We start from the raw sequence: 24,838 nt of genomic DNA, 5'->3' as shown, positions 1-24,838 counted from the left end.
TTAAATAGACTGTTATATGCAGATCATGACTGAATGTGGACATACCTTATTCATGGCTGTTTCCTTTTTGTTCTTGTTCTTCCCTGCGAGAATCAAAAATTAAAAAGAGGAATCTGTAGGGGTTTTTCCCCATTAGATTTTTATCTTACTTGATCTCAGGTAATAACTCTCTCCTTAACCTTTCCCCCACAATCTTTTAAATAGCTTGGGTTGAGCGGCCAAAATCACCGAGTGAACCTCAGTGGCTGGAGGTAAACTTGAACCCGGGTTTCCCCAGAGCCAGTCTAGCAGCTAGCTACTATACCACACAGAAATACAGAATAACCTGTCTTGAAGTGACTAGAGTTTCCCCATGTTGTAGCCACTTTCTGTATACCAGGGATCGGGCAACCTGCGGCTCTGGAGCTGCATGTGGCTCTTTCATCCCTCTGCTGTGGCTCCCTGTCACCGGTCGTCTTCACAATTGATAGGGTTTTTGGTTAGCACAGGTAGAGGAAAAAGGACGCTGTTCTAAGAGGAGACTCTATGGTGGGGGAACCGGACTTCCGGTCGGCTTTAGAAATGAACAGAGGGCTTCCAGTTAAACACTCTTTGAGTGTTTAAGGTTGCCGACCCCTGCTCTATACAGACTAATTTAATGTCTATTTGTAATGGATTACAAGACTTTGTGTAGGAGGTTGCTCTATTCAGTTTGTTCTAAAATGCATGTGCTCAACTACCCATACAAGCAAGGAAATGACAGAGGAAGTAAATCTCAGGATAAGAACGTTATCGTATATACATTGTACTGAGACAAGCTTTTAAAAAAAGCACCCTGTAAAACAGCTGTTCTTAAAAAGACAGCATCAGATGATCTGGTCCGTATTTCAGCCCAAAGAAACAGGTGATTCAGTTTCCCCAAAAGGCTACATTTAGCTGGCAAACCAAGTTTTACAACAGATGGCAACCGTTGAGTAAGCTGCACTTAATATTTTTTGGTAGGAATATACAGTCGGTCAACAAGATAAAGAGAAAAATGAATGTTCTATCATTCCTTTAACTGATGTCAGTTGATTACCAGACAGTCTTAAAAAGATAGAATTTAGGAATATTGACTTTGAGGATGGGCTGGGGGTAGTTTGCTCCACTTCTCCCCTCCAAACCCTTGTTTTTTTTAGTTGGCTTTAATTTCTGTAATTTTAATCTGTTTTTATATTTATAATTGCTGAAGGCTTATTTTATCTTAATGTGAGCTGCTCAGAGTCGTCTGAAATTTGCGAACCTCAAGAACTTCATCTTCAAAGGATGAAGTTCTTGAGGTTCGGAATCAAAAAGATCCCAAAAGGTTTGTTTATTTTAAAAAGAAATAACATCTGTGACACAAAGAGAGAATATGTTGCTCTTATCAAAAGCAGCTGTGAAGTCTTTTTTAGTACCTTATTTGAATTCAGTTTTTTTCATAGAAGCATTTTTTCCACTTTCATAGAAGCGTTTTTTTTCCATTTCATACGGCAGTTATACTAAAAAATCTGGGTTGATTTCTTGTCCCTATAGAACAATTGTGGAGAACATATTTAATGCAATTGTTAATTGTTTTTGCACATTTTTATTTGTGCAGTTTCCACCAGCTGATCTTTTTAATACTTTTGAAATCAGAAATTATTTTGATTTCTGTTTGCCCGTTGCTACATAAAAACATTGCTTTTGTACAGATTGAATGGTATTTAAGTGTCCTAATCTGTTAAAAAGGGACACAGTGGCTCAGTGGCTAAGACGCTGAACTTGTCGATCAGAAAGGTTGGTGGTTTGAATCCCAAGCACTGCATAACGGAGTGAGCTCCCGTTACTTGTCCCAGCTTCTGCCAACCTAGCAGTTCGAAAGCATGTAAAAATGCAAGTAGAAAAATAGGGACCACCTTTGGTGGGAAGGTAACAGCATTCGGTGTGCCTTTAGCATTTAGTGATGCTAGCCACATGACCAGAGAGACCACTGTCTTTGGACAGTGATGGCTCTTCAGCTTAGAAACGGAGATGAGCACTGCCCCCTAGAGTCGGGAACAACTAGCACATATATGTGAGGGGAACCTTTGAGAGCTGAGGTGGCACAGTGGTTAGAGTGCAGCACTGCAGGCTACTTCAGCTGACTGCAGTTCTGCAGTTCGGCTGTTCAAATCTCACCGGCTCTGGGTTGACTCAGCCTTCCATCCTTCCGAGGTGGGTGAAATGAGGACCCGGATTGTTGGGGACGATATGCTGACTCTGTAAACCGCTTAGAGAGGGCTGAAAGCCCTATGAAGCGGTATATAAGTCTAACTGCTATTGCTATTGCTATTGCCTTTACTAATCTGCTTAACTGCTATGCCGCATTGATGGTCATTTGTGTAACCCAAAAGCTGCTATTGTTATTTTTTTATACATTCTGACTACGGATCATTACTGAAATTATACTTTGCATAAGAACTTTTTTAACCTATTGGAGGGAAATTATTCCCCACAAGATTGGCAAATTTAGAGAAGTAATTCATATTTATCTGTTGCATTAGTCAAGATGCCTGGCTTCTTCTTTTTTGCTGTTTTCTTTTCTTTTTTTGTGGCTGCCTTGAACACTTTTGTATTTGCATGTAAACATACTGTAATCCTATTCCTCCGAAATAGATGTTTTCAATGTAGATATTTTTGTTTGGTACATTGTTTGGGGAAGTTTTATATTTGACACATTCTTAAGAAGAATAAGGAACATTGTCTTCTGCAGGACTGAGAGTGGCATAAAGGCACTTCTATATTTGTCTCCATTCTTAAGTGTTATTAGTTTCAGATTTTGACCAGTGTTTCTTGAATTAAAAGCATGAATTAAGCTATTCTAGTTTGCAATGACTTGGTTCTGATGTGGGCCGCCAGCAGAGCTGGCAGCAAATTCGGACATTGAGGAGGTTGGGGAGGAACATGGGCCAGTCCTGGAGTCTGGGGAAGGCTCTGATGAGGGCTCTGTGTCGGAGGCAGAGAGGGGGGCAGAGCCGTATGCCAGTTACCAGCTGCCTTTAGAGTCAGACATCAGTGAGGCAGATGAACAGCTGGAGCCTGTTCCCAGCGTGCTCATGCACAGAGTTGCCAGCTAAAGAACAGGGATCAACTTGGGAGTAAGGCCACAGGTGGACGATGAATGGACCCTCCCAGAGGGAATAAAAGAGGAGCGAAAGGGGAGTGGAGTTTGCAGGAGACAATTAGTTCACTTAATTTGTTCCTGACTCTCCGGGACTCCTTGCCAAGTTTTGTAGATATCGGCCTGGCAGCTCTCCAAGCCAGATAAGGTCTGTGACTGTAAATCCTCCCTTGAAAGACTTTGCTGGATGTGAATGAGAGGAATTCACAGTCAGTTAATAAAAAGGGGGTTTTGTCGGGACAAGGAGTTTGCTTCAGGCTTTTGGGAGGCCTCAGTCAAAACAGGTTCCCTCAGTGGAATTTTGCTTTGAGGTCACACCCAGTGCTTTGAAGACAGTTCTCCTTCATCTGCCCTTTTCCTGGTAGTTCTTTCTGGGGTTTGGGAGTTGTGCCACAGATGGAAATTACAGGCATTCTTCGACTTATAACAGTTTATTTAGTAACTATTTGACGTTACGACAGCACTGGAAAAAGTCACTGACGACCATCGCAGCATCCTTATAGTCACGTGACCAAAATTCAGATGCTTGGTGAACACTCCTATTTATGACAGTTGCAGTGTCCCTGGGTCATGTGATCAACAACAAGAGAAATGATGGACTCAATTGTGGCCGTAAGTTGAGGACTACCTGTAATCAATTTTCAGAAGTAAATGCAAGCCCATTCTGTTGGCTACTATCCAAAATTTTGTTGTTAGTTGTGAAGTCGTTTCCGACCCATCACAACCCCCATGGACAACATTCCTCCAGGCCTTCCTGTCCTCTACCATCCTCTGGAGTCCATTTAAGCTCACGCCAACTGCTTTGGTGACTCCATCCAGCCACCTCATTCTCTGTCGTCCCCTTCTTCTTTTGCTCTGCATCATTCCCAGCATGAGGCTCTTCTCCAGTGAGTCCTTCCTTCTCATTAAGTTGCCAAAGTCTTTGAGTTTGATCTTCAGGGTCTGACCTTCTAAAGAGCAGTCAGAGTTGATCTCCTGAATCTAATTGAATAGCATGTAACTGCAAGAACAGTTTTGACAAGAGAAAGAAAATAGTTTAAAGCATGTCAGTCGGGTTTTTTAAAATAGGCGGGGCATGGTGTTCCTCTCCTGCAGAGATGTTTTTTTTAAAAAAAAATAACTTCTATATTAGTGCTAGAGAAAAGTTGAATGATGTATTGGTAAAATACAGTTTGGTAAAATACAGATCTTCTAATAGTTGACCATAGCCCAAAACCATTTGATTTCAAGTAGTCAGATCTGCCTATAATGTGATATAACTTGTGATTGTTTACAAGTGTTTTTTTTTAATCACCAAATTGGATTCTTAGTGTTTGATACATGATTTATTTTCTGTTCACAAGGAACATGGTCAGGAGTTTCCGGCATTTTTTCCATTAGCTAGTGTTGTGTGTTGGAAGCAAGATTTTGAGAGTCAAGATTAATTTTGCCACTGAATCACAGCTCAAGCTATTCAACTTCCCAGCATGATGGTTTCCGCATGTGGAAAGTTAAGAGTCTTGAGACCATTCTTAAAATCAGATTGGAGATCTATATATAGCTTTTGATTCATAATGCACTTCTAGATGGTTAATGAAAGTAGTGTAGACTAGTTTTTATCTCAAGTAACTATGTAAACCATACTTGTAAACGTGGGTGGCTCGCGTTGAGTAAGCATAATTAAAGTTTTTTTGGCTGACACGTTTGTTTTCTCCAAAACTGAAATTGTTAGCTTATATTTGAAAGGGGAGCGTTGTAGTTTTATGGGCTGCATTTCATGTTGCCTGTTTGAAACACTAAAATATCATGGGAATTATTGAAGTGTTTCGAGTGTCTCTTCAGTGTCTCTCTCTCTCTCTCCACATTCTTTCAGAAGGAAATGCTGGGAGTTCTCATATTGTTAGTTTGAATGAGAAATATAACAATTCAGACTTTTTAAAATCAACTTATTTGGAACTACATTCCTCTGACATTTCAGATTTCTGCTTAGGAATAACCTAATTTTGATAGTCACATTAAAACCTAAATGACAACATGTTGTACGTGATTTTGATGCCTTGCTATTATATGGTTATACATTTATTTTCCTGGGCTTCAAGATCACCGCAGATGGGGACTGCAGCCAACAAATTAAAAGAGGTTTGCTCCTGGGGAGGAAAGCTATGGCAAATCTAGACAGCAAACTAAAAAGCAGAGACATCACCCTGCCAACAAAAGTGCGTATAGTCAAGGCTATGGTTTTCCCAGTTGCAATAGATGGCTGTGAAATTTGGACCATAAGAAAGGCTGAGCGCCAAAGAATGGAGGCCTTTGAACTATGGTGCTGGAGAAGACTCCTGCGAGTCCCTTGGACTGCAAGGTGATTAAACCGGTCAGTCCTAGAGGAGGTCAACCCTGACTGCTCTTTAGAAGGCCAGATCCTGAAGAGGAAACTCAAAGACTTTGGCCACCTCATGAGAAGGAAGGACTCACTGGAGAAGTGTCTAATGCTGGGAACAATTGAGGGCAAAAAAAGAAAGGGACGACAGAGAATGAGGTAGCTGGATGGAATCACCGAAGCAGTAGGCATGAGCTTCAATGGACCCCCGGAGGATGGTAGACGACAGGAAGACCTAGAGGAGTGTTGTCCATGGGGTCGCGATAGCTCGGACACGACTTCGCAACTAACCACAACAACAACTTCAAATTTCATGTGCAATGATGGCCTGTATGGGATCAGAAAACCATGTGGCTTCACTCCTGATTGTGTGGGACACTCTGGCAGCATTTATTCAAAAAGAGTGAGATCTTCATTTCATGTCTCTCATATTCCATAAGAACCTGGTTATTCTCCCAAACTTGTGACTGAGATGAATGGAGCTCTCATTGGATGTCCTTGTATGTTTTTGTGTAGAGCATTGAGGTCAAACTCGCCGCATCATGTTACCATCACCTGATGTTTTGTGATGTTTTCCCCCTTCGCGGAGCTGGGGTGGGCGTGGCCCATGGGCCACCAGTTTGACAACCCTGTGTAGAGTGATTGGTACAGGGAGTCCTCAACCTATGACCACAATTGAGCCCAAAATTTCTGTTGCTAAATGAGACATTTATTAAAGTGAGCATTGGCTCATTTTACGAATTTTCTTGCCACAGCTCTTAAGCGAATCGCTGCGGTTGTTAAGTTAGAAATACGGTTGTTAAGTGAACCTGACTTCCCCATTGACTTGTCAGAAGGTCACACAAAGTGATTACAGGACACACACACACACACACAAACACACAAACAAACAAACACACAAACACACCGGGACATTGCAACTGCCATAAACATTAGTCAATTGCCAAGCATCTGAATATTGATCATATGACCATGGAGATGTTGCAACAAGACCTCAGTGTAAAACACAGTCAGAAGTGACATTTGTGAGTGCCGTTGTAACTTTGCATGTTCACGAAACGAACTGTTGTAAGTTAAGAACTATCTGTATTGTGCTGTACAGTTTATTATTCTGTGAATCGCCCACTATGGAGCTGGATGATACTAAAACCGAATGAAATAATAATTTCTCTTCCTCCCATTTTTTTTTCAACTGCTTAAGACAGCGTTTCTCAACGTTGGCAACTTGAAGATGTACGGACTTCAACTCCCAGAATTCCCCAGCCAGCATTCGCTGGCTGGGGAATTCTCAGAGTTGAAGTCCAGACATCTTCAAGTTGCCAAGGTTGAGAAACGCTGGCTTAAGAGGTCCTACTATTATTCTGAAAATTAAGCAGAAACACCCTTGAGCCAGAAAAGCTGAATATTTAAAACTCCCTCAAACGTGGGTGTTAGTTACAAAACCCAAATGTCTCAACTAGTCAGACTGGCTAAACAAGGACTGGTGAAACTGAGATTCATGGAGATTTGGGAGGGATCATATTCTGAAGCACCCAAAGCCCTTGTTTTTATTGGATGATTTGAATGAGGAACGACTTCTGGTCTAGGAAATTTTCAGGACAAACGTAACAAAAAGCGCTATATTGTACAGGTAGTTCTCTTTTTTTGATAATTTTTTTTTATTTTTCCTTTCAGATTCATTCTTAGATATACATTCTTGTAGTTGCTATTTAACATTTGTCAATTCTTATCATTTTTCCGCCTGTATATTTACATTTTGATATTTTCTTCTTTCCCCTCCCCTAATTTAATCATGTGTCGTCTGAGATAGCAATAGCAATAGCAATAGTTAGACATATACCGCTTCATAGGGCTTTCAGCCCTCTCTAAGCGGTTTACAGAGTCAGCATATTGCCCCCAACAACAATCTGGGTCCTCATTTTACCCACCTCGGAAGGATGGAAGGCTGAGTCAACCTTGAGCCTGGTGGGATTTGAACAGCCGAACTGCTGAACTGCAGTCAGCTGAAGTAGCCTGCAGTGCTGCATTTAACCACTGCGCCACCTTGGCTCAATATTTATTTCATGTTTTGTTCCTTTTTCTTTCTATTTATATCTTTTTTCAAGCCACTCATAAAATCACCCCATGTCCTGTAGTACGCTGATTCCTCTTTGTCCTTTATTCTCAATGTCAACCTATTCATTTCTGCACAATCTAATATCTTCTTTATTACCTCCCCTTCCGATGGGATTTTGTCTGCTTCCCAGTTTTGTGCAAATACAATTCTAGCTGCTATTATTATTTGTGCAATCAAATATGAATCTTCTTTACTATATTTCTCTGGTAGAATACCCAATAAAAAATACCTCTGGCTTAACCTCTTGATGTATCATTTTCTCTAACCATGTTTGTACAGGTAGTTCTTGACTTACAAAAGTTCATTTAGTGATTGTTCAGAGTTACAACAGCACTAAATATAGTGTGTGAAGATCATTTTTCACACTTACAACCGTTGTAGCATCCCCATGGTCACGAGATCAAAATTCAAACACGGGAACTGACTCACATTTATAAGTGTCCCAGCCAGATTCACTTAAACCAGGCCACTAATTCAACAACTGCAATGATTCAGTTAGCAACTGTGGCAAAAAGGTTGTAGAATGTGACAAAATTCACTTAACAAGTGTCTCACTCAGCAACAGAAATTTGGAGCTCAATTGTGGTCATAGGTCAAGGACTACCTGTAGTATTAACAAGCCTATAAAGTCTTCCTTTGCGGTAAATTGGACTAACAAAGATGGGTTATAATTTCTTAAAGATTAAAAATCCAGTTCTGGCAATTAACAAAGCTGGAATGAATATTGCATCCTTCCAGGCACAGACAATAGCCTTAATTTGATGTCATGTTTGTTATTCTTGGCCAAGTCACTGATTATTAAATCTGAAGATAATGGTAATGATTTGCAGGAAAGCAGCAAATATTTTTGACTTCATGTTGTCTGTTGTAAGTGTGGCATCACAGTTATTCACCACTCCTCAATTATATTTCTGAAATGAAGAAAATTTAGGTTCCTCATAATGCATTTTTTGGGGGGAAGACCATAAACTCCATCCAGTTCCTAAGCTGAGTATATATAATACAATACAATATAATAGCAGAGTTGGAAGGGACCTTGGAGGTCTTCTAGTCCAACCCCCTATCTAGGCAGGAAACCCTATACTCTTTCAGACAAATGGCTATCCAGCATCTTCTTGTTTCAAATATGTTTTATTTTCATTTTCATTTTCATATCATACAGTCACATATATACTGTGCATAACCAGGGCCATATAACATTGAGCAATAAACACAGCCATCCTTGTCAAAAATTCTCCCCAAAATACAAACCCAATATACCACTTCAACCCTCCATACACCCTTTCTTTCACCCCCCTCCAACTTTCCTTTCTCCCCTCCAACATTCCCCTCTCCTACTTCCCCTCCCACTCTATCACTCCTTTCTCCCAATACACTCCCTCCCTTCCATCTCACCCTCCTTCCGATCCTCTCTCCCACCCTCTCTACCCCTCTTTCTTCTTTCCCTCTGCTCCTCCCTTCGGTGTATTTCTACTATCTATCAATATATTCAGCTTCTTATTTTTACACTAGAATTAAAAAGGCAACAGTATACAAGTGCAATCATGTTACTTTAAAATCTGGCACATACTATATTTTCCCCCTCCCCCCTCCCCCTATGACCCCACCTCCCTTCCCCCCCCCCCCGACTTCCCAGAGCCCGTACACAGTATAGCTTTTTATCAAACACAGTCTAAGATATATTAAAACCAAGGAAATAATAATAAAAAAGTCAGTAAAATCTCTACGTTGAACTCAGCTTCTTGCCATTACACAAACTTTAAGCAGTTTACATTGTTCCTAATCTTAGTTGTTTGATTACCTGCAGGATTTCCCCAGAGGTTATTTGTTGGTTCAACTTTTGCCTGTACTCTTCTCTAACTAGGGGTATTATCTCTTTATCTAAGTATCTGTCTATATCTAAACCCTTAATTTTGTCCCCTTTGTACCTCCTTCCCTCTATAACACAATTTGGATACATTTCAAATTTTTCTTTTGATTTCTTCTTCCAATTCTTTTCGTTTTTGCCCTTGTTTATGTCTATGTATTTTGTTTATATTCATCAGTACTCCTCTCATATATGCTTTACTTACATCCCCTACAAATTCCATGAATATATCCTTATTCGTATTCAGAACAAAGTATTCAGATGGCAATTTTTTACAATCACTAATATACTTTTCATATCTAAATAAACTCTCATTCGACCTCCAAGACTTTCTTGCCTGCACTACCCTTCCCAATTCCGTCCAGACTGGGTTATGATCCAAAAGGACCCTCGCCGCAATCTTTGTCTTCTTCACCCTAGAAAATAAATCATTAGTGATTTGTATAAAATCAATCCTTGAAAGAGATTAATGTCCATCAGAAAAAGGGGTGAAGTCATATGCCTCTGCGTTTCTTTCTCGCCAAACATTTCTCAATTCGAAGTTGTCCATCAAGTCTTTTTCCCTTCTAGAATTAGGTCTAATGCGATATATCTTCCAAAGGGATCTGCTTCAATTAATTCATCTTCTTAAAGACTTCCAGTGTTGGGGCATTCACAACTTCTGGAGGCAACTTCTGTTCCACTGATTAATTGTTCTAACTGTCAGGAAATTTCTCCTCAGTTCTAATTTGCTTCTCTCCTTGATTAGTTTCCACCCATTGCTTCTTGTTCTACCCTCAGGTGCTTTGGAGAATAGTTTGACTCCCTCTTCTTTGGGGCAGCCCCTGGTTTTATAATACACTGATAAAAATGAGTTGCCATGTTTTCCCAAAAATAAGGCAGGGTCTTATTTTCTTTTGACCGCCCCAAAAATAAGCCCTTGGCCTTATTTTTGGGAAGGTCTTATTATTTTTCAAGTCCAGGAGGCGGTGAGTGTGGTCACCTCATGGCTGCTGCTGTGTTGCACATCGCTGGGCCTGCTGCTTTGTTTGCGGTGGCCATTAGCGTGATAAAAGGGGTGCGGTGGCTAGGATTGTGGGAGCGGGTATTAGGTAAGGGTGTGTGGGGTACATGGGGCATGTTCCCCCCTCCTTTCCCCCCCTCCAGCCTTGTCTCCTAACGCTGTGTTGTTTGCGCGGCAAGCAGCCAGAGGAAGTGGCGGGGACTGGCTGTGCATGCATTTAAATATTTTCAGGGGAGGTCTTATTTTTGGGGAAACAAGGTAACTGTTCTGACCCCCCTCTGTACAGTGAGTCATGCCGACACAAGTTTACTGTTAGCCACGCTTTATTCACAGTAATTACTCACAGACAAGACTTTGGCAGCAACCCAGACTCCCACAGATAAGAGATACACACAAGAGCTTCTCCAGCTTAGTAAAATGGTTGTGTCCTGCAAAAGGTCTCCTCCCAAAGTCTCTTCTTATATACTCTCTTGGGAGGAGCCAAATCACAACCACCTGAGCCCAATTATCTTCTAGGTCTCCGTAATTGCTGCCTGCTCTTACCCGCCCTTCTCCAGACTTCCAAGATAAGAAATACACACAAGAGCTTCTCCAGTGTTGGTATATTAGTTGAATCCTGCAAACAGCCTCCTCCCAAAGTCTCTTCTTATATACTCTCTTGGGAGGAGCCTAATTACAACCACCTGGGTCCAATTATCTTCTGTATCTGCGTAGTTGCTGTCGGCGCTTATCTGCCCGCCTTTGCCTGGCGTCCAGGACAAACTCCCTTTGCTCCTTCCCACTGCTCCAGGGCCTGACGTCAGGGACAAACTCCCTTTGGCTTTCACTGCTGCTCCATGCCTCAGGCACCTCCTGGTGGCCAACCAGCCTCTCTGGTCCCTGCTCGGAGTCTGAACCCTGCCCAGGGTCCTCCACATCGTCCAGAGTTGACTCATAGGGTCCCTCGCTGTCGGAGTCTGTCGGCAACTCCAACGGCTCCTGCTGGGCCACAACAGTAAATGTCAGAAATGATTTGCATCTGTGGTTGTGTTGTCTGCTTGGAAACAGGTCTTTGACCCCACCCTTATAGTTAATATATCGGGAGTGGGGGTGGGGAATCCTGAAAAAAACTTCCTTGCGATTCCATTTTTATCTTGAAAAGTATATCAGCATAGATTAAAAACAGTTGGAAGCAGCAGTTAATTTAACTCCAATGGCACTTGTTTTGCTAGGAAACACCTTGAGCCTCCCCCCCACCTCCCCAAGGTTGAGCAAGGGATAGAAATGCCACAGCTGGCAACGCAAGTGATTTCTGCAACATGCTGCTGGTTGCATCTCTTGTTTTGCATTGGCGTCATGCTCACAGTTGCAGGCATGGTTGACTAGCTTGCAGCTGAAGACTGCAAGGGAAACTATGATCGGCTTCTCCTACTACAAGCAAAGTTCTATCCTTATTGCAGCTTTTTATATTTAGATTGTTTGTTGTTATCTAGATCAGTGTTTCTCAACCTTGGCAACTTGAAGATGTCCGGACTTCAACTCCCAGAATTCCCCAGCCAGCATTCGCTGGCTGGGGAATTCTGGGAGTTGAAGTCCGGACATCTTCAAGTCACCAAAGTTGAGAAACACTGATCTAGATTTTGAGTTCAGTTGTAATCGTCACGCAAGGACTTACCTCTCCCTTAGCATGTTTCGTTTTAATGATGTTTTCTTTTTGGCTGATAGAGATTTTATTGTACTGTGTCGCTTTTGAGGATTGTTGTTTGTCATTTGGATTTCCTAGGTTAGTTGGGTGGCCCTATCAAATTTAAAAATGAGTAGACCTCTGTTTTACATTTCCTCATTTGAATTTCATATTCGAGTATAAAGTATATGAAAATTGTTGTGTGTCACGCCAGCTGAGTACAGGGCTCCAGTTAGATATGTAAAGTAGTTGCAGGCCTCGGTGAAGCCAAATGTGGACCTTTCTGTCTAATATTTAACTTCCGTACATTGCTGCCTTCCACCCGGAGCAATGAAAGTGTCCTGATCAGCTGTCTCCTGTTTCTCACTGTGCGTTTGTGTTGCTGGAGGAAAAAATAGGATCTTAAGGGTTGCTGCTGCTGTTTCTTTTTCAGAGTTGGATCTTCAATGGCCGGAGAAAGAACGAGGAAGGGGTTGAAATGACTACGAATGCTATCCTAGAAGAGATTCTGATTAAAAGGTCTCAGCAGAAGAAAAGGACGTCTCCTTTAAACTACAAAGAGAGGCTTTTTGTGCTCACAAAATCCATGCTAGCCTATTACGAAGGTCGTCCAGAGGTAGGAAACTGGATTTCAATTTTCTGTGTTTTGCTATTGCCTTTAGCATTTGTTTCAGGGGTGGGTTCCTGCCAGTTCTAACCTCTTCTATAGAAGAGGTTCCACAAATCAACAGTGCCGTTTAGAACCGGTTACAGCTCCCTCCCTCCCCCCCGCCCGTCCGCACATCATCAAGATGAAGAGCGAGAGGAGGAATTCTGGGAGTTGAAGTCCACAAGTCTTAAAGCTGTCAAGTTTGAACACCCCGGGTTATTTTTTTCCTAAAGGGTTAGGGGTGCAAGTGTCCTGTAACTGGACAGCTTTAAGACTTGCACACTTCAATGCCAGTGTTCCTGAGCCAAAATGACTGGAGGAGGAATTCTGGGAGTTGAAGTTCACAAGTCTTAAAGCTGTCAAGTTTGAACACCCCTGGGGTTTTTTTTTCTAAAGGGTTAGGGGTGCAAGGGTCTTGTAACTTGACAGCTTTAAGACTTGCTCCAAATGCCAGTTTCTGAGCCAACATTTTGGTTGCTAAGCAAGAGCGTTGTTAAGTGTGTTTCACCACATTTTACAAGTTGGCCACGCCCACCTAGTCACAGGACTGTCAAGCCACTCCCACTCGGTCACATGTCTGGCAAGCCACTTCCACCCAGTCACATGGCCAGCAAGCCACTCCCACAAAGCAGGCCACACCTACAGAAGAGGTTCTAAAAAAAATTGAAACCCACCCCTGATTTGTTTGTATGGTGTCTTATCAATCTTTGAATCACTTTGTATTTAAAAGGGATTAATAACTATGACTGACATTTCATATATATACGGTTTGCTTATAACAGTGATGGCGAACATTTTCGGTACCGAGTGGCCAAATTGGAACGCACATGCATGCACATCCATGCGTGCACCTGGGTATCAGAAATGACCAGCTGACCAGCGCACTCGTGCTGATTTTTTGGCTGTTTTATTGGCCATTTTCAGGCTGTTGTGAGGCCATTTTTGGCCCGAAAATGGCCTGAAAAACAGCCTGAAAATGGCCCAAAACAGCCCAGAAAATGGCCTGTTTTTTGGCCGTTTTGGGGGCAATTTTCAGGCAGTTTTCTGGCACTCTGTCACCCACAAAGACCAGCTGCCCAGCATGCATGTGCACACCAGAAACCAGAAGAGCAGCTGGCGATGGCACATATGCCCACAGAGAGGGCATTACATGCCACCTCTGGCAGGTGTGCCATAGGTTTTTCCATCATGGGCTTATAATATACAGCAGTGGCCAAAATTGTGGAAACCTTTTGGGGAAAAGTGTATTTTTGGGGCTTGACGGCTAATAACACCACTTTTATTTTTTTGAGTGATACCATAAAATTATATTATATATCAATGGAAAGGTAATTTAATCAAGAATGCAATGCAACAAGGTTTGTTCAATTATCTGCATTTTATGAAAAGTTATAGCCAAATATAGCCAGCAATAAAACCCATTTAATTGAAGCAATCATTCAATCTTGGTTTTTTATAAATTAAAAATAACACTCTGGGTGTTTGGGTGGAAGCGTTGGAGGATAAGAAAATAGCCGCTTGGTTCAGTGCCTTATTAGAACTTAGAAATGAGAACTTACTGGAGGAAAAACTCATTTGGTTAAATGTTAGGGAGAAGCCCTTTGCCTGTAATACGTATGCACTGAGAAATTGCTGGAATTCATCTTGCATCATTGCATTCCAGGATTGTGCTGAAGTGAAGTTGGGGAGAAATTAAATGAGTGACTAATTAAAATCTTAGTCAGGAAGCCCTGGCAGTTAGCATCCCAAGAAGTAACATGACTAGAATCTGGAGGTCAGAGGGCCATCTGGTTTGAACCAGGCCAATAGTCAAATTCAAAAGATAACATAGCAGGGAGTTGTTGAACATAAATTTAGTCTGACAGCATTTTCTAATTTACAGACATGTTGCTCAAATTTATTCTACAGGCACGTAAAGCTATAACATATCAGAAGAAGCAAATCAGCATATAAGAAAAATATAAAACAATCAAAATCTCTCTGAATCATTGATGTTGATGTGTTCAGGTATTGATGGTGTCTGTTCTTACCCAGGCTTCCCAAGAGCATGAAGCAAACTCCTGGTCCTGACAAAAAAACCTTTTATTAATTTGCTATGAATTCTTCTCATTCACATTCAATAAAGACTTTCAAGGGAGGATTTACAGTCACAGACCTTATCTGGCTTGGAGAGCTGCCAGGCCAATATCTGCAAAACATGGCAAGAAGTCTCAGAGAGTCACAAACCAATTAAGCGAACTAATTGTCTCCTGCAAACTCCACTCCCCTTTCGCTCCTCTTTTATTTCCTCTGGGAGGAGCCATTCACTGTGGCCTTATTCCCAGGTCGAGCCCTGTTCTTTAGCTGTTCCCTTCATCTGGCAAATCTGCACATGCGCACACTGGGAACAGGCTCCAGCTGTTCATCTGCCTCACTGATGTTTGACTCTGAAGGCATTTGATAAGTGGCATATGGCTCTGGTCGCCTCTCTGCCTCCGACACAGAGCCCTCATCAGAGCCTCCCCCAGACTCCAGGACTGGCCCATGTTCCTAAGGACCTAAGTCGTGCACTTAGACAAGAAAAACCAAATGTTCCGGTACAGGATAGGCAGTATCTGACTCAACAGTGATACCTGTGGGAGAGATTCAGGTGTCCAGGTGCATCACTGCTTAAATATGAGCTAGTTGCCAAAAAAGCCAGTGCAGTCCTAGGCTGCATCAACATTACTGAAAAAAGTGAGTTATGTACCTGTGGTATCATAATCAAAATTCAGATGCTTGGCAAGTGACTCATATTTATGACAGTGGGGGGGGGGGGGGCAAGGGGGTCATGTGATCACCTTTTGCAACCTTCTGACAAGAAATGTTAATGGGGAAACCACATTAATTTCCCAACCGCGTTACTCACTTATCAGTGAGCAGTGATTCACTTAATAACTCTTGACAGGAAAAAAAAATCATAAAATGGGGCAAAACTCACTTAACAAATGTTTCACTTGCCAACAGAAATGCCTGGTTGATTTGTGGTTTGTGGGTTGCGGACTGTCTTTGTGTATGCTCCTGCCATCGAATGTCGTATGGGATCTGCGAAACCGGCTTTTTTTTTTTTTTTTTTGCAATTTGTTTTTATTTTTAAACATAAAAAAACAACATTAAAAAATTCTCATCCATTGCATACAGCATGTCGTTTGGTTACAAGTGTTTTTGCATCCATATTCTCAATTACATTTACAATCACAGATTTTTCATCTAATATAACTAGATACCTCACTTTCATTGTACAACGTATATTCAATTACAATTAATATTTTTTTTCAATGAACCTAATTCCCTTACATTCTTGATTGTCCGTTTAATAACAATATACCTTTATTTATTTATGTTTTTAAGTGGGAGGGAAGGAAGGAGGGAAGGAAGGAGAGAAGGAGAGAAGAAAGGAGGGAAGGAAGGTGGGAATGCAGGAGAGAAGGAAGGGGGGAGGGAAGGAGGAAAGGAAGGAGGAAAGGAAGGAGAGAAGGAGAGAAGAAAGGAGGGAAGGAAGGAGGGAAGGAGAGAAGGAGAGAAGAAAGGAGGGAGGGAAGGGGGAAGGAGGGAGGGAAGGAAGGAGGGAAGGAAGGAGGGAAGGAGAGAAGAAAGGGAAGGAAAGAGGGAAGGAAGGAAGGAAGAAGTAGGATTGTTGTAAGATAAGATGGGTTTATGGGATGGTAAGAAAGCAATTTCAAGTATATTGTCAACTGTAGGGGAGAAAAATTGTTACAAATACATATTATTAATAACAGCTATGAGATCATATAATTGTGAATGTATATATGAGAAATATTTTTTAAAAAAAAACAATATACCTTTATATAATCACATATCCAGATATGAAAAAGATTTACCAACCATTTATATTTGTATATCACTGTTTTCAATTATGTATAATCCCATCAATCAACAATCGAGTATGATGCTTATGTTCATTATTGTCCTTGTACATCATACATTCAAACAAAGATGTTATTCCTTCATTTTTCAACAAGGTATTCTAAATAGTCACTTCATATATATATATACCAATTTTTAATTACTTCCTTATTAAAATTATTTATCAACAACAAGATATAAGAGCCGAGGTGGTGCAGTGGTTAGAGTGCTGTACTGCAGCCACTTAAGCTGACTGTTATCTGCAGTTCGGCTGTTCAAATCTCACCGGTTCAGGGTTGACTCAGCCTTCCATCCTTCCGAGGTGGGTGAAATGAGGACCCAGACTGTGGGGGCGATATGCTGACTCTGTAAACCGCTTAGAGAGGGCTGAAAGCCCTATGAAGCGGTATATAAGTCTAACTGCTATTGCTATTGCTGTTGCTGTCTTTATAATATATATATTATATCACCAATCCTCTATCAAGCATACATAAATTCATTGTTATCCTTATCCATTTCAAAACAAAAAGTTCTAAAGTATTCCATTCATATATGTATCAGCCTTTCATTGTATTGTTGTTAATCTATTTCACAGCATAATTATATTATTGAAACCGACTTTCTTGATAAGCTCCAAATGAATTCAAGACCATTATATTGAAAAACATACACAGGTGGTTCTTGAATGACCACAGCTGGGGGTCAGGATTTCAGTCATGCTTGTATCAGGCTAACCCTAACCCTAACCCTAACCCGAAATGAACTGTTGTAAGTCAAGGACTATCTCTATTAGACATTAGGGTAGGAGGTAAGCAGGGGTGGGTTTCTCGCCCCGTTCCAACCGGTTCGGTTGGAACGGGGCCGGCGGCGTCCTCGTGCATGAGCGCAATGCTCCTGGAGGATCGCGCAGGCACTGTATGCGTCCTGAGCATGCGGGGAAGCGCAGAACTCGTCAAAAACGGGTAAGAAATGCGGGCGGGCGGGTGGACCCTTCGGCGTTCCCGGAAGTTACTTACTTCCAGGTTCGCTGACCAACCGGTTTGCGTGGACCGCCGCGAACCGCCTGAAACCCACCCCTGGAGGTACGGTATAGCTCAGCTACACATTCAATAAATCAAATCTCTGCCTGTGTGAACAGAAAGTGCCACGTATCAAAAATGATGTCTTTTTAATAATTTTTTTTAATTAACTCCAAAGTTAAAATAAGATATTTGAAAAAAAAAATTTTCAGCATTCAATCAGGGAGGGCATGTTATGTTGAATGTTAAATTTAATGATCATTTGTTATTTTTTCTATCCACATTTTCCATTATTGCTTTTGTTCTGAGCTAGGCTTTCCCAAAAAGCACGAGGCAGAGTCCTGGTCCCGACAGAACTTTTATTAAACAAATGTGAATTCCTCTCATTCACATTCAGCAAAGGCCTGGCAAACGGTCTTTCAAAGGAATGTTTATGACTACAGACCTCATCTATCTTGGAAAGCTGCCATATAGATATTTTCCAAATGAAGTGCTGTGCAAGGAAAAAGTGGGCACAGAGTCTCTGAGATTCACGGACAGATCTTCACACTCCTGAAACAAATCTAACGACCGAACAAACAAATTGTTTCCTGCAAAAGCCCACTCCCCTTTCACTCCTCTTTTATTTCCTATGGGAGGAGCTAATCACCTTCCACCTGTGGCTTTACTCCCAAGTCTACCGTGATTTCTGTTCTTTTCTTCTGGCAGCTCTGCGCATGCACACACTGGGAACAGGCTCCAGCTGTTCCTCTGCCTCACTCCTGTCTAGCTCCATAGGCACCTGATCACTGTCAGACCGCCTCGGCTGCATCTCTGCCTCTGACGCAGAGCCCTCGTCTGAGCCTGCCCCAACCTCCAGGACTGGCCCATGTTCCTCCCCAACCTCCTCACTGTCTGACTCTGCTGCCAGTTCTGCTGGCCGCTGGCAGGACACAACAGCTTTCTTTAATTCTTTTTTGTGTGTGTGTATTTTAAAAACAATTTCTTAAAGCCTGCAGAAATGTCTCAGTAGATTAATCTACAAAGAGCAATTTATATAATAATATGGAACCTGAGCATCACTAATCACAGAAGGTTGCTAATTAAAACAAATATATCTTTACTGTCTCTGTATATGAAAGATTTAAAGGACAGGTCATAATGGCATACAGTAGGCATTCCCATAGCTTTTTGCAAGTAGAGTATTTTATAAGCGAGACGTTGAATAGCCCCCAAGTGGCTTGTAATTAAAAACTCGGATTGAAAGAATCTGAAACCAATATTAAAAATGGAAAGTTGGTTCGCTGGTATTCTTTAATAAGAAGTCTGAAAGTTTTGCTGTGTGCACAATAAAAAAAAAAGTTTTGTTATCCCTCTAATTTCAGGAACTGCAGACTGTTTTTCATGCATATTTTTAACCTTATCTAGATGAACGACATCCTGGCATTCTTCCTGATGCTGAGCAGCATAGCATGAAACACGCAATACGCAATTTTTGTGTTTCTCTCTGTAATACTTCTAGGGCTTCGCTTTCCCTCTTTCATCAGCTCATTTTATGGATTGGTTGCTAGTTAAAGAACTAAAAGCAGAATGTAAGATTCTTCAGGAATATGTCTACAGCCTCTATAAGAATATAGAATAGAGTAAAATTCTTTATTGGCCAAGTGTGATTGGACCAATGGTGGGTTTCAACATTTTTTAAAACCTCTTCTGTAGGTGTGGCCTGCTTTGTGGGAGTGGCTTGCCAGTCATGTGACCAGGTGGGAGTGGCTTGCTGGTCATGTGACTGTGTGGGAGTGGCTTGGCAGTCATGTGACTGGGTGGGTGCGGCCAACTTGTAAAATGTGGTGAAACTCACTTAACAACGCTCTTGCTTAGCAACCAAAATGTTGCCTCAGAAACTGGCATTTGAAGCAAGTCTTAAAGCTGTCAAGTTACAACACCCTTGAACCCCTAACCCTTTAGAAAAAAAAAACCCAGGGGTGTTCAAACTTGACAGCTTTAAGACTTGTGGACTTCAACTCCCAGAATTCCTCCTCTCGCTCTTCATCTTGATGATGTGCGGATGGGTGGGGGGGAGGGAGCTGGAACCGGTTCTAAACAGCACTGTAGATTTGTGGAACCTCTTCTATAGGAGAGGTTAGAACTGGCAGGAACCAACCCCTGGATTGGACACAAGGAACGCAGAAAAAACAATTAATACCAACCCGACTTCCATTGAGGACTTGTATACTGTCCGAGTCAAAAAGAGGGCTGTGAAAATATCTGCAAACCCCTCACCTCCTGGACATAAATTGTTTCAACTACTACCCTAAAAAAAAAAAAAACCCACGACACTATAGAGCACTGCACACCAAGACAACTAGACACAAGTTTTTCCCCAAATGCCATCACTCTGCTATTAGGCTTCTCATTCGTTCCTATCACCCACCTCCTCCCACTTATGAATGCATGGCTGTTGCTTGTAGCCTTACGATTTATACTGATATTGATTGTTTCCTGATCGCTTATTTGTACCCTATGACTATCATTAAGTGCTGTATCTTAGGATTCTTGATGAATGTATTTTATTCTCCTTATGTACCCTGAGAGCATCTGCACCAAAGACTAATTCCTTGTGTGCCCAATCACACTTGGCCAATAAAGAATTCTGTGTGTTTGATAAAGTGGGATTGGACACACAAGGAATTTGTCTTAAGTGCATATGCTTTCAGTGTACATTAGAAAGCATAAAATACATTCATCAAGAATAAAAAGATACAACACTTAGTGATAGTCAAAGTTACTAATAAGCTATCAAATCATACCAGTAAACAAATAAAACAATATAAATTGAGAGATACAAGCAACATAAGTGGGGAGAGATAGATACTAGGAAGGGAATAATAATAATAGTAATATAGTCAGTAAATTATTTGACAGTGTTGTGAGGATTAGCTGTTTAGCAGAGTGATGGCATTCGGGGAAAAAACTGTCCTTGTGTCTGGTTGTTCTGGTGTGCAGTGCTCTGTAGTGTTGTTTTGAGTGCAGAAGTTGAAACAATTTATGTCCAGGATGCGAGGGGTCTGTAGATATTTTTACAGCCCTCTTTTTGACTCGTGGATATACAGATCCCCAATGGAAGGCAGGTTGGTAGCCATTGTTTTTTCTGCAGTTCTAATTATCCGTTGAAGTCTGTGTCTGTCTTGTTGGGTTGCAGAGCCAAACCAGACAGTTATGGAGGTGCAGATGACAGACTCAATCATTCCTCTGTAGCACTGAATCAGCAGCTCTTTGGGAAGTTTGAACTTCCTGAGTTGGCGCAGAAAGAACATTCTTTGTTGTGCTTTTTTGATGATGTTTTTGATGTCAGGTGTCCATTTTAGGTCTTGAGATATGATAAAACCTAAAAACCTGAAGGTCTCTACTTAAAGTGACCAGATTTTAAAATTGGTTAAGCGGGACACCATTGGGGGGGGGGCGGTGTGTTCTTGATTAAAAATTTTGCCGCCCGGCGCTGCGGCTGAGGTGAAGCTGCCAAAGTTCCCGCTGGCGCCCCCGCCCATGGCAGCGGTGGTGCCGCCTCCCTCCCCCTGCGCTCAGAGCACCTGAGCTGGGCACCGCGTTACCCCTGCCGCTGCCACCTCCTCCTCTGCTGTGCTTTTGAGAAGCCATGGGGCCTTTTGTTTTCTGCTCCCGTCCCCTCCGCTGCCTTCCTACTGGCTCCTGCGGCCTCATGGCTCCTCAAAAGCACGGCGGAGGAGGAGGGGGCAGGGGTAATGTGGTACCCAGCTCAGGTGCTCCGAGCGGAGGGGGAGGCGCAGCTGCCATGGGCGGGAGTGCCAGTGGGAGCACTCCTTCCCCAGGCACGGCTCCTTCCCCGGGCACGGCCCACCTGCTGTGCCGGCCCCGCTTCCTTCTGAAGCAAAGCTCCCGAGTGCCAGCTGCCTCTTTGTCGGAAGGCGAGGCAGAGCCGCTCCAATCGAAGCCGTTTCAAGCAGGGCAGTGGGGAGCAGGGCGGCCATGCTGCCCGGGAAAGCCGGTGGGCTTGTTGCAATTGCTGTAGTGGGCTGCAATGCCCTACCTTCCGTGGGGACCTCCGCTTCAGGCGCGTACGTGCAAAGCACAGGGCCGAGCTGGGAGGGGCGTCGCACCAGGGCCAAGAGCACTCAGCCCGCCTCCCCATCTGTGTCCCCCTCCGGGGATGGAGCAGCCGCAGCCCGGCCCCTGTGGCTGAAACAGCTGGGAGTCTCCAGGGCGTTTGGAAAAGCCGTATGCGCCCCTGGGTAAAAACCCTCATTGCAAGTATTGCAAAGCCCATCTAAAAATCGGGACTTTTTAAAAATGCCACGGGACGCGGGACAAATTGTTCAAAAGCATGACTGTCCTGGTCACCTTATCTCTACTGTTGATACTGTGTTGTCTAGTATTGTAAGAGGTGGTAGTATAGGAGGGTTTCTTCTAAAATCCACCACCATTTCTATGGTTTTGAGTGTATTTGGTTCAATATTGTTCTGGTTGCACCACGAGACTAGTTGTTCAACCTCCCATCTGCATGCAGATTCATCGTTGTCTTGAATGAAACCAATCACTGTTGTATCATCAGCAAACTTCAGTATGTCTTACTCTGAAGGGATCTAAATAGGTTTTTCAATGCTTTTTAAGAGTAAGCACCAGAAATAATATGGAAAGGTTGGAGATGGCATCAAATATTTCAGAGTAGCCAGATATGATTTAGGGTTGGAATTATAAAAAGCGGAGCAAAGAAATAATTTCATAATTGAAATTATGAGCCACTGAAGTCTGAACTGACCCTAAAGGAAAATTAGGGACATGGTAGATAGCTAAATGAAACTTTTGATGCAGGAGGTGGCTGCTATGAACGGAGGAAAATTCCCATTGGAGATCACAAAGAAAGGAATGTAAATAAAATTCTCAGAATCTTATTGCTACTCTCATACAAATCTGTGGTAATCAGAATGTGGTGTATCTTTACAGTGAGCAAAGTTTATTCTGCACCTTGAAACAAGGGGCAAGAAGAGGCAATAAAGAGGATTTTTCACCTAGGATTAATTACTGTGCGTTTGGGAACATTGCAATAGACAAGCCCTTACACAATGACTAAGCTGAAAATTAACACGACTGTTTGACGTCAGGAGGCTTTTGGGTACACTGGTAACTTGGTACTCAACTGCTTTCAAACTCATCAAATGGTACTCAACACATTTTGATGTGAAATTTTTTGTCTTGATACTCGTCACTTGTTTGGTATTCAACGCACAAGCTAGGACCAATTCTAGAATACAGATCATCTGACTGGAATTCACACTGTAAAATGGACATTAATATAGTTGAGTGGGTCCAGAAGTATTTCATGAGAAGAGTCCTCCACTCCTCTGCTCACAATATAATCCCTTACACTACCAGGCTCGAAATTTTGGGCTTGGATAACCTGGAACTAAGCCGATTAAGGTCTGACCTAAGCATAATACACAAAATTGCCTGCTACAACGTCCTACCTGTCAATGACTACTTCAGCTTCAACCTCAATAATACTTGGGCAAACAATAGATACAAACTCAAGGTCAACCGCTCCAAACTCGATTGCAGAAAATACGACTTCAGCAACAGAGCGGTCAACGCCTGGAATGCTCTACCTGACTCCATTGTTATATACTCTAACCCTCACAGCTTCAACTTTAAACTGTCTACTGTGGACCTCACCCCATTCCTAAGAGGTCCGCAAAAGGGGCGTGCATAAGTGCACCAGCGTGCCATCCATCCCTGTCCTACTGTCCCCATGTATTTGTACTCATTTCCTTTGTTCATGTCCATGTCTATACTTAATACCTGTTATCTTGTAACATGCCACCCGGAGTCCTTCGGGAGTGGGCGGCATACAAAACCAATAAACTATGTTTGACAAACCAAATGAAATAAAATAAAATAAACTTGTAGGTGTCAGCTGCCTTGTGACTCACTATGGGAAAAAATTAGTACTCATCATTTTTTGTACTCATTGCACTTCCCGTAAACAATTGATGAGGAATACCGAGGTACCACTCTACTTTTAATCACCGTGAGAATGATTTAGGCACAGAGAGGGTGATTGGGAGGAAACAGAATAATATTTTTCTCCCTGGAAACCGAGCCACTTGAAAATTCTGTTGGATATAAAGACAAGTATGACCACCTTCAAAAAAAAAAAAAAAAAAAAGGATCATTCTTTGAAAAAAAAATGGCGGACATTTCTATACCTGAGTTTTGTGCCTCAGAAAAGGGGGTTTTCATAGGTAGTAAAATTTAAATCTCTTAAGTCTCTGGGACCATTTTCAAGGGGAAAAAACCCCTGGATTACTTCAGCTTTATTTGAACAATTGCACCCTCTTCTGGCCTACTCTGTGTAGGGTTGCAATTTGCCAGGTTTTTCTAACTCTGCAAATTGTTTGAAATCCCTCATTGTTAAGACGATTCCATCTTTGTCCCATTGCAGAAAAAATACAGAAAAGGATCGGTTGACATTTCCAAAATCAAATGCGTTGAGACGGTGAAGAATGAGGATACTGTTATACCTTGTCAAAATAAATATCCATTTCAGGTAAGCTGTGAAATCTGTTTTGTTCATGTCAACAAACATGGAAATATTTGTGTAACACACACTCTGGACCTGCCACCTATAACCTGATGCACTCCAAGAGGTTTAGATTGTAACTAAATTTCCCACTGTTGGCAAAGTTAACTACTTTGAAGAGCAAACATGTATTTCCTTTCAGTGAGCACATAAATGATTTTATTTGGAAAATCTCTAGGGCAGGTCTGATGACTTTCTTGTGCTTTTTCTGTCTCCTATTTCCAGGCAATTTTTCCTCCCCCTTTTCTTCCTTTTATTGCTATTAATTGGCATGAACTAAAACTGCATGAACAATTCCAGATGGTCACCCAAAAGCTTCTGAAATGTGTTAGGACTTTTCCCTTCTTCTTCTTCTTGTTGTTAGTTGCAAAGTCATATCTGACCCATCGTGACACCCTGGACAATGTTCCTCCAGGCCTTCCTGTCCTCTACCATCCTCTGGAGTTCATTTAAGCTCACGCCTACTGCTTCGGTGACTCCATCCAGCCACCTCATTCTCTGTCATCCCTTTCTTCTTTTGCCCTTCATCTTTCCCAGCATGAGGCTCTTCTC

General features: G+C 42.1%; 1 protein-coding gene across 1 annotated transcript in view; it reads left to right on the top strand.

The window, feature by feature from the left end:
- The window catches only part of TEC (tec protein tyrosine kinase), an 81,304-nt gene that overhangs the window by 28,408 nt on the left and 28,058 nt on the right, over nt 1–24,838 (top strand). Inside the window, exons 2-3 of the mRNA XM_032224422.1 lie at nt 12,578–12,760; nt 24,149–24,253. Coding sequence (XP_032080313.1) covers nt 12,623–12,760; nt 24,149–24,253 — 243 coding nt within the window. The 5' untranslated portion in view covers nt 12,578–12,622. The remainder of the gene's footprint in view (nt 1–12,577; nt 12,761–24,148; nt 24,254–24,838) is intronic.

Source organism: Thamnophis elegans, chromosome 9 (assembly GCF_009769535.1).
Source record: "Thamnophis elegans isolate rThaEle1 chromosome 9, rThaEle1.pri, whole genome shotgun sequence".
Taxonomy (NCBI): Eukaryota; Metazoa; Chordata; class Lepidosauria; order Squamata; family Colubridae; genus Thamnophis; species Thamnophis elegans.
Note: the sequence above shows the minus strand (reverse complement) of the source record. Positions and strands in the feature narration are given on the sequence as shown.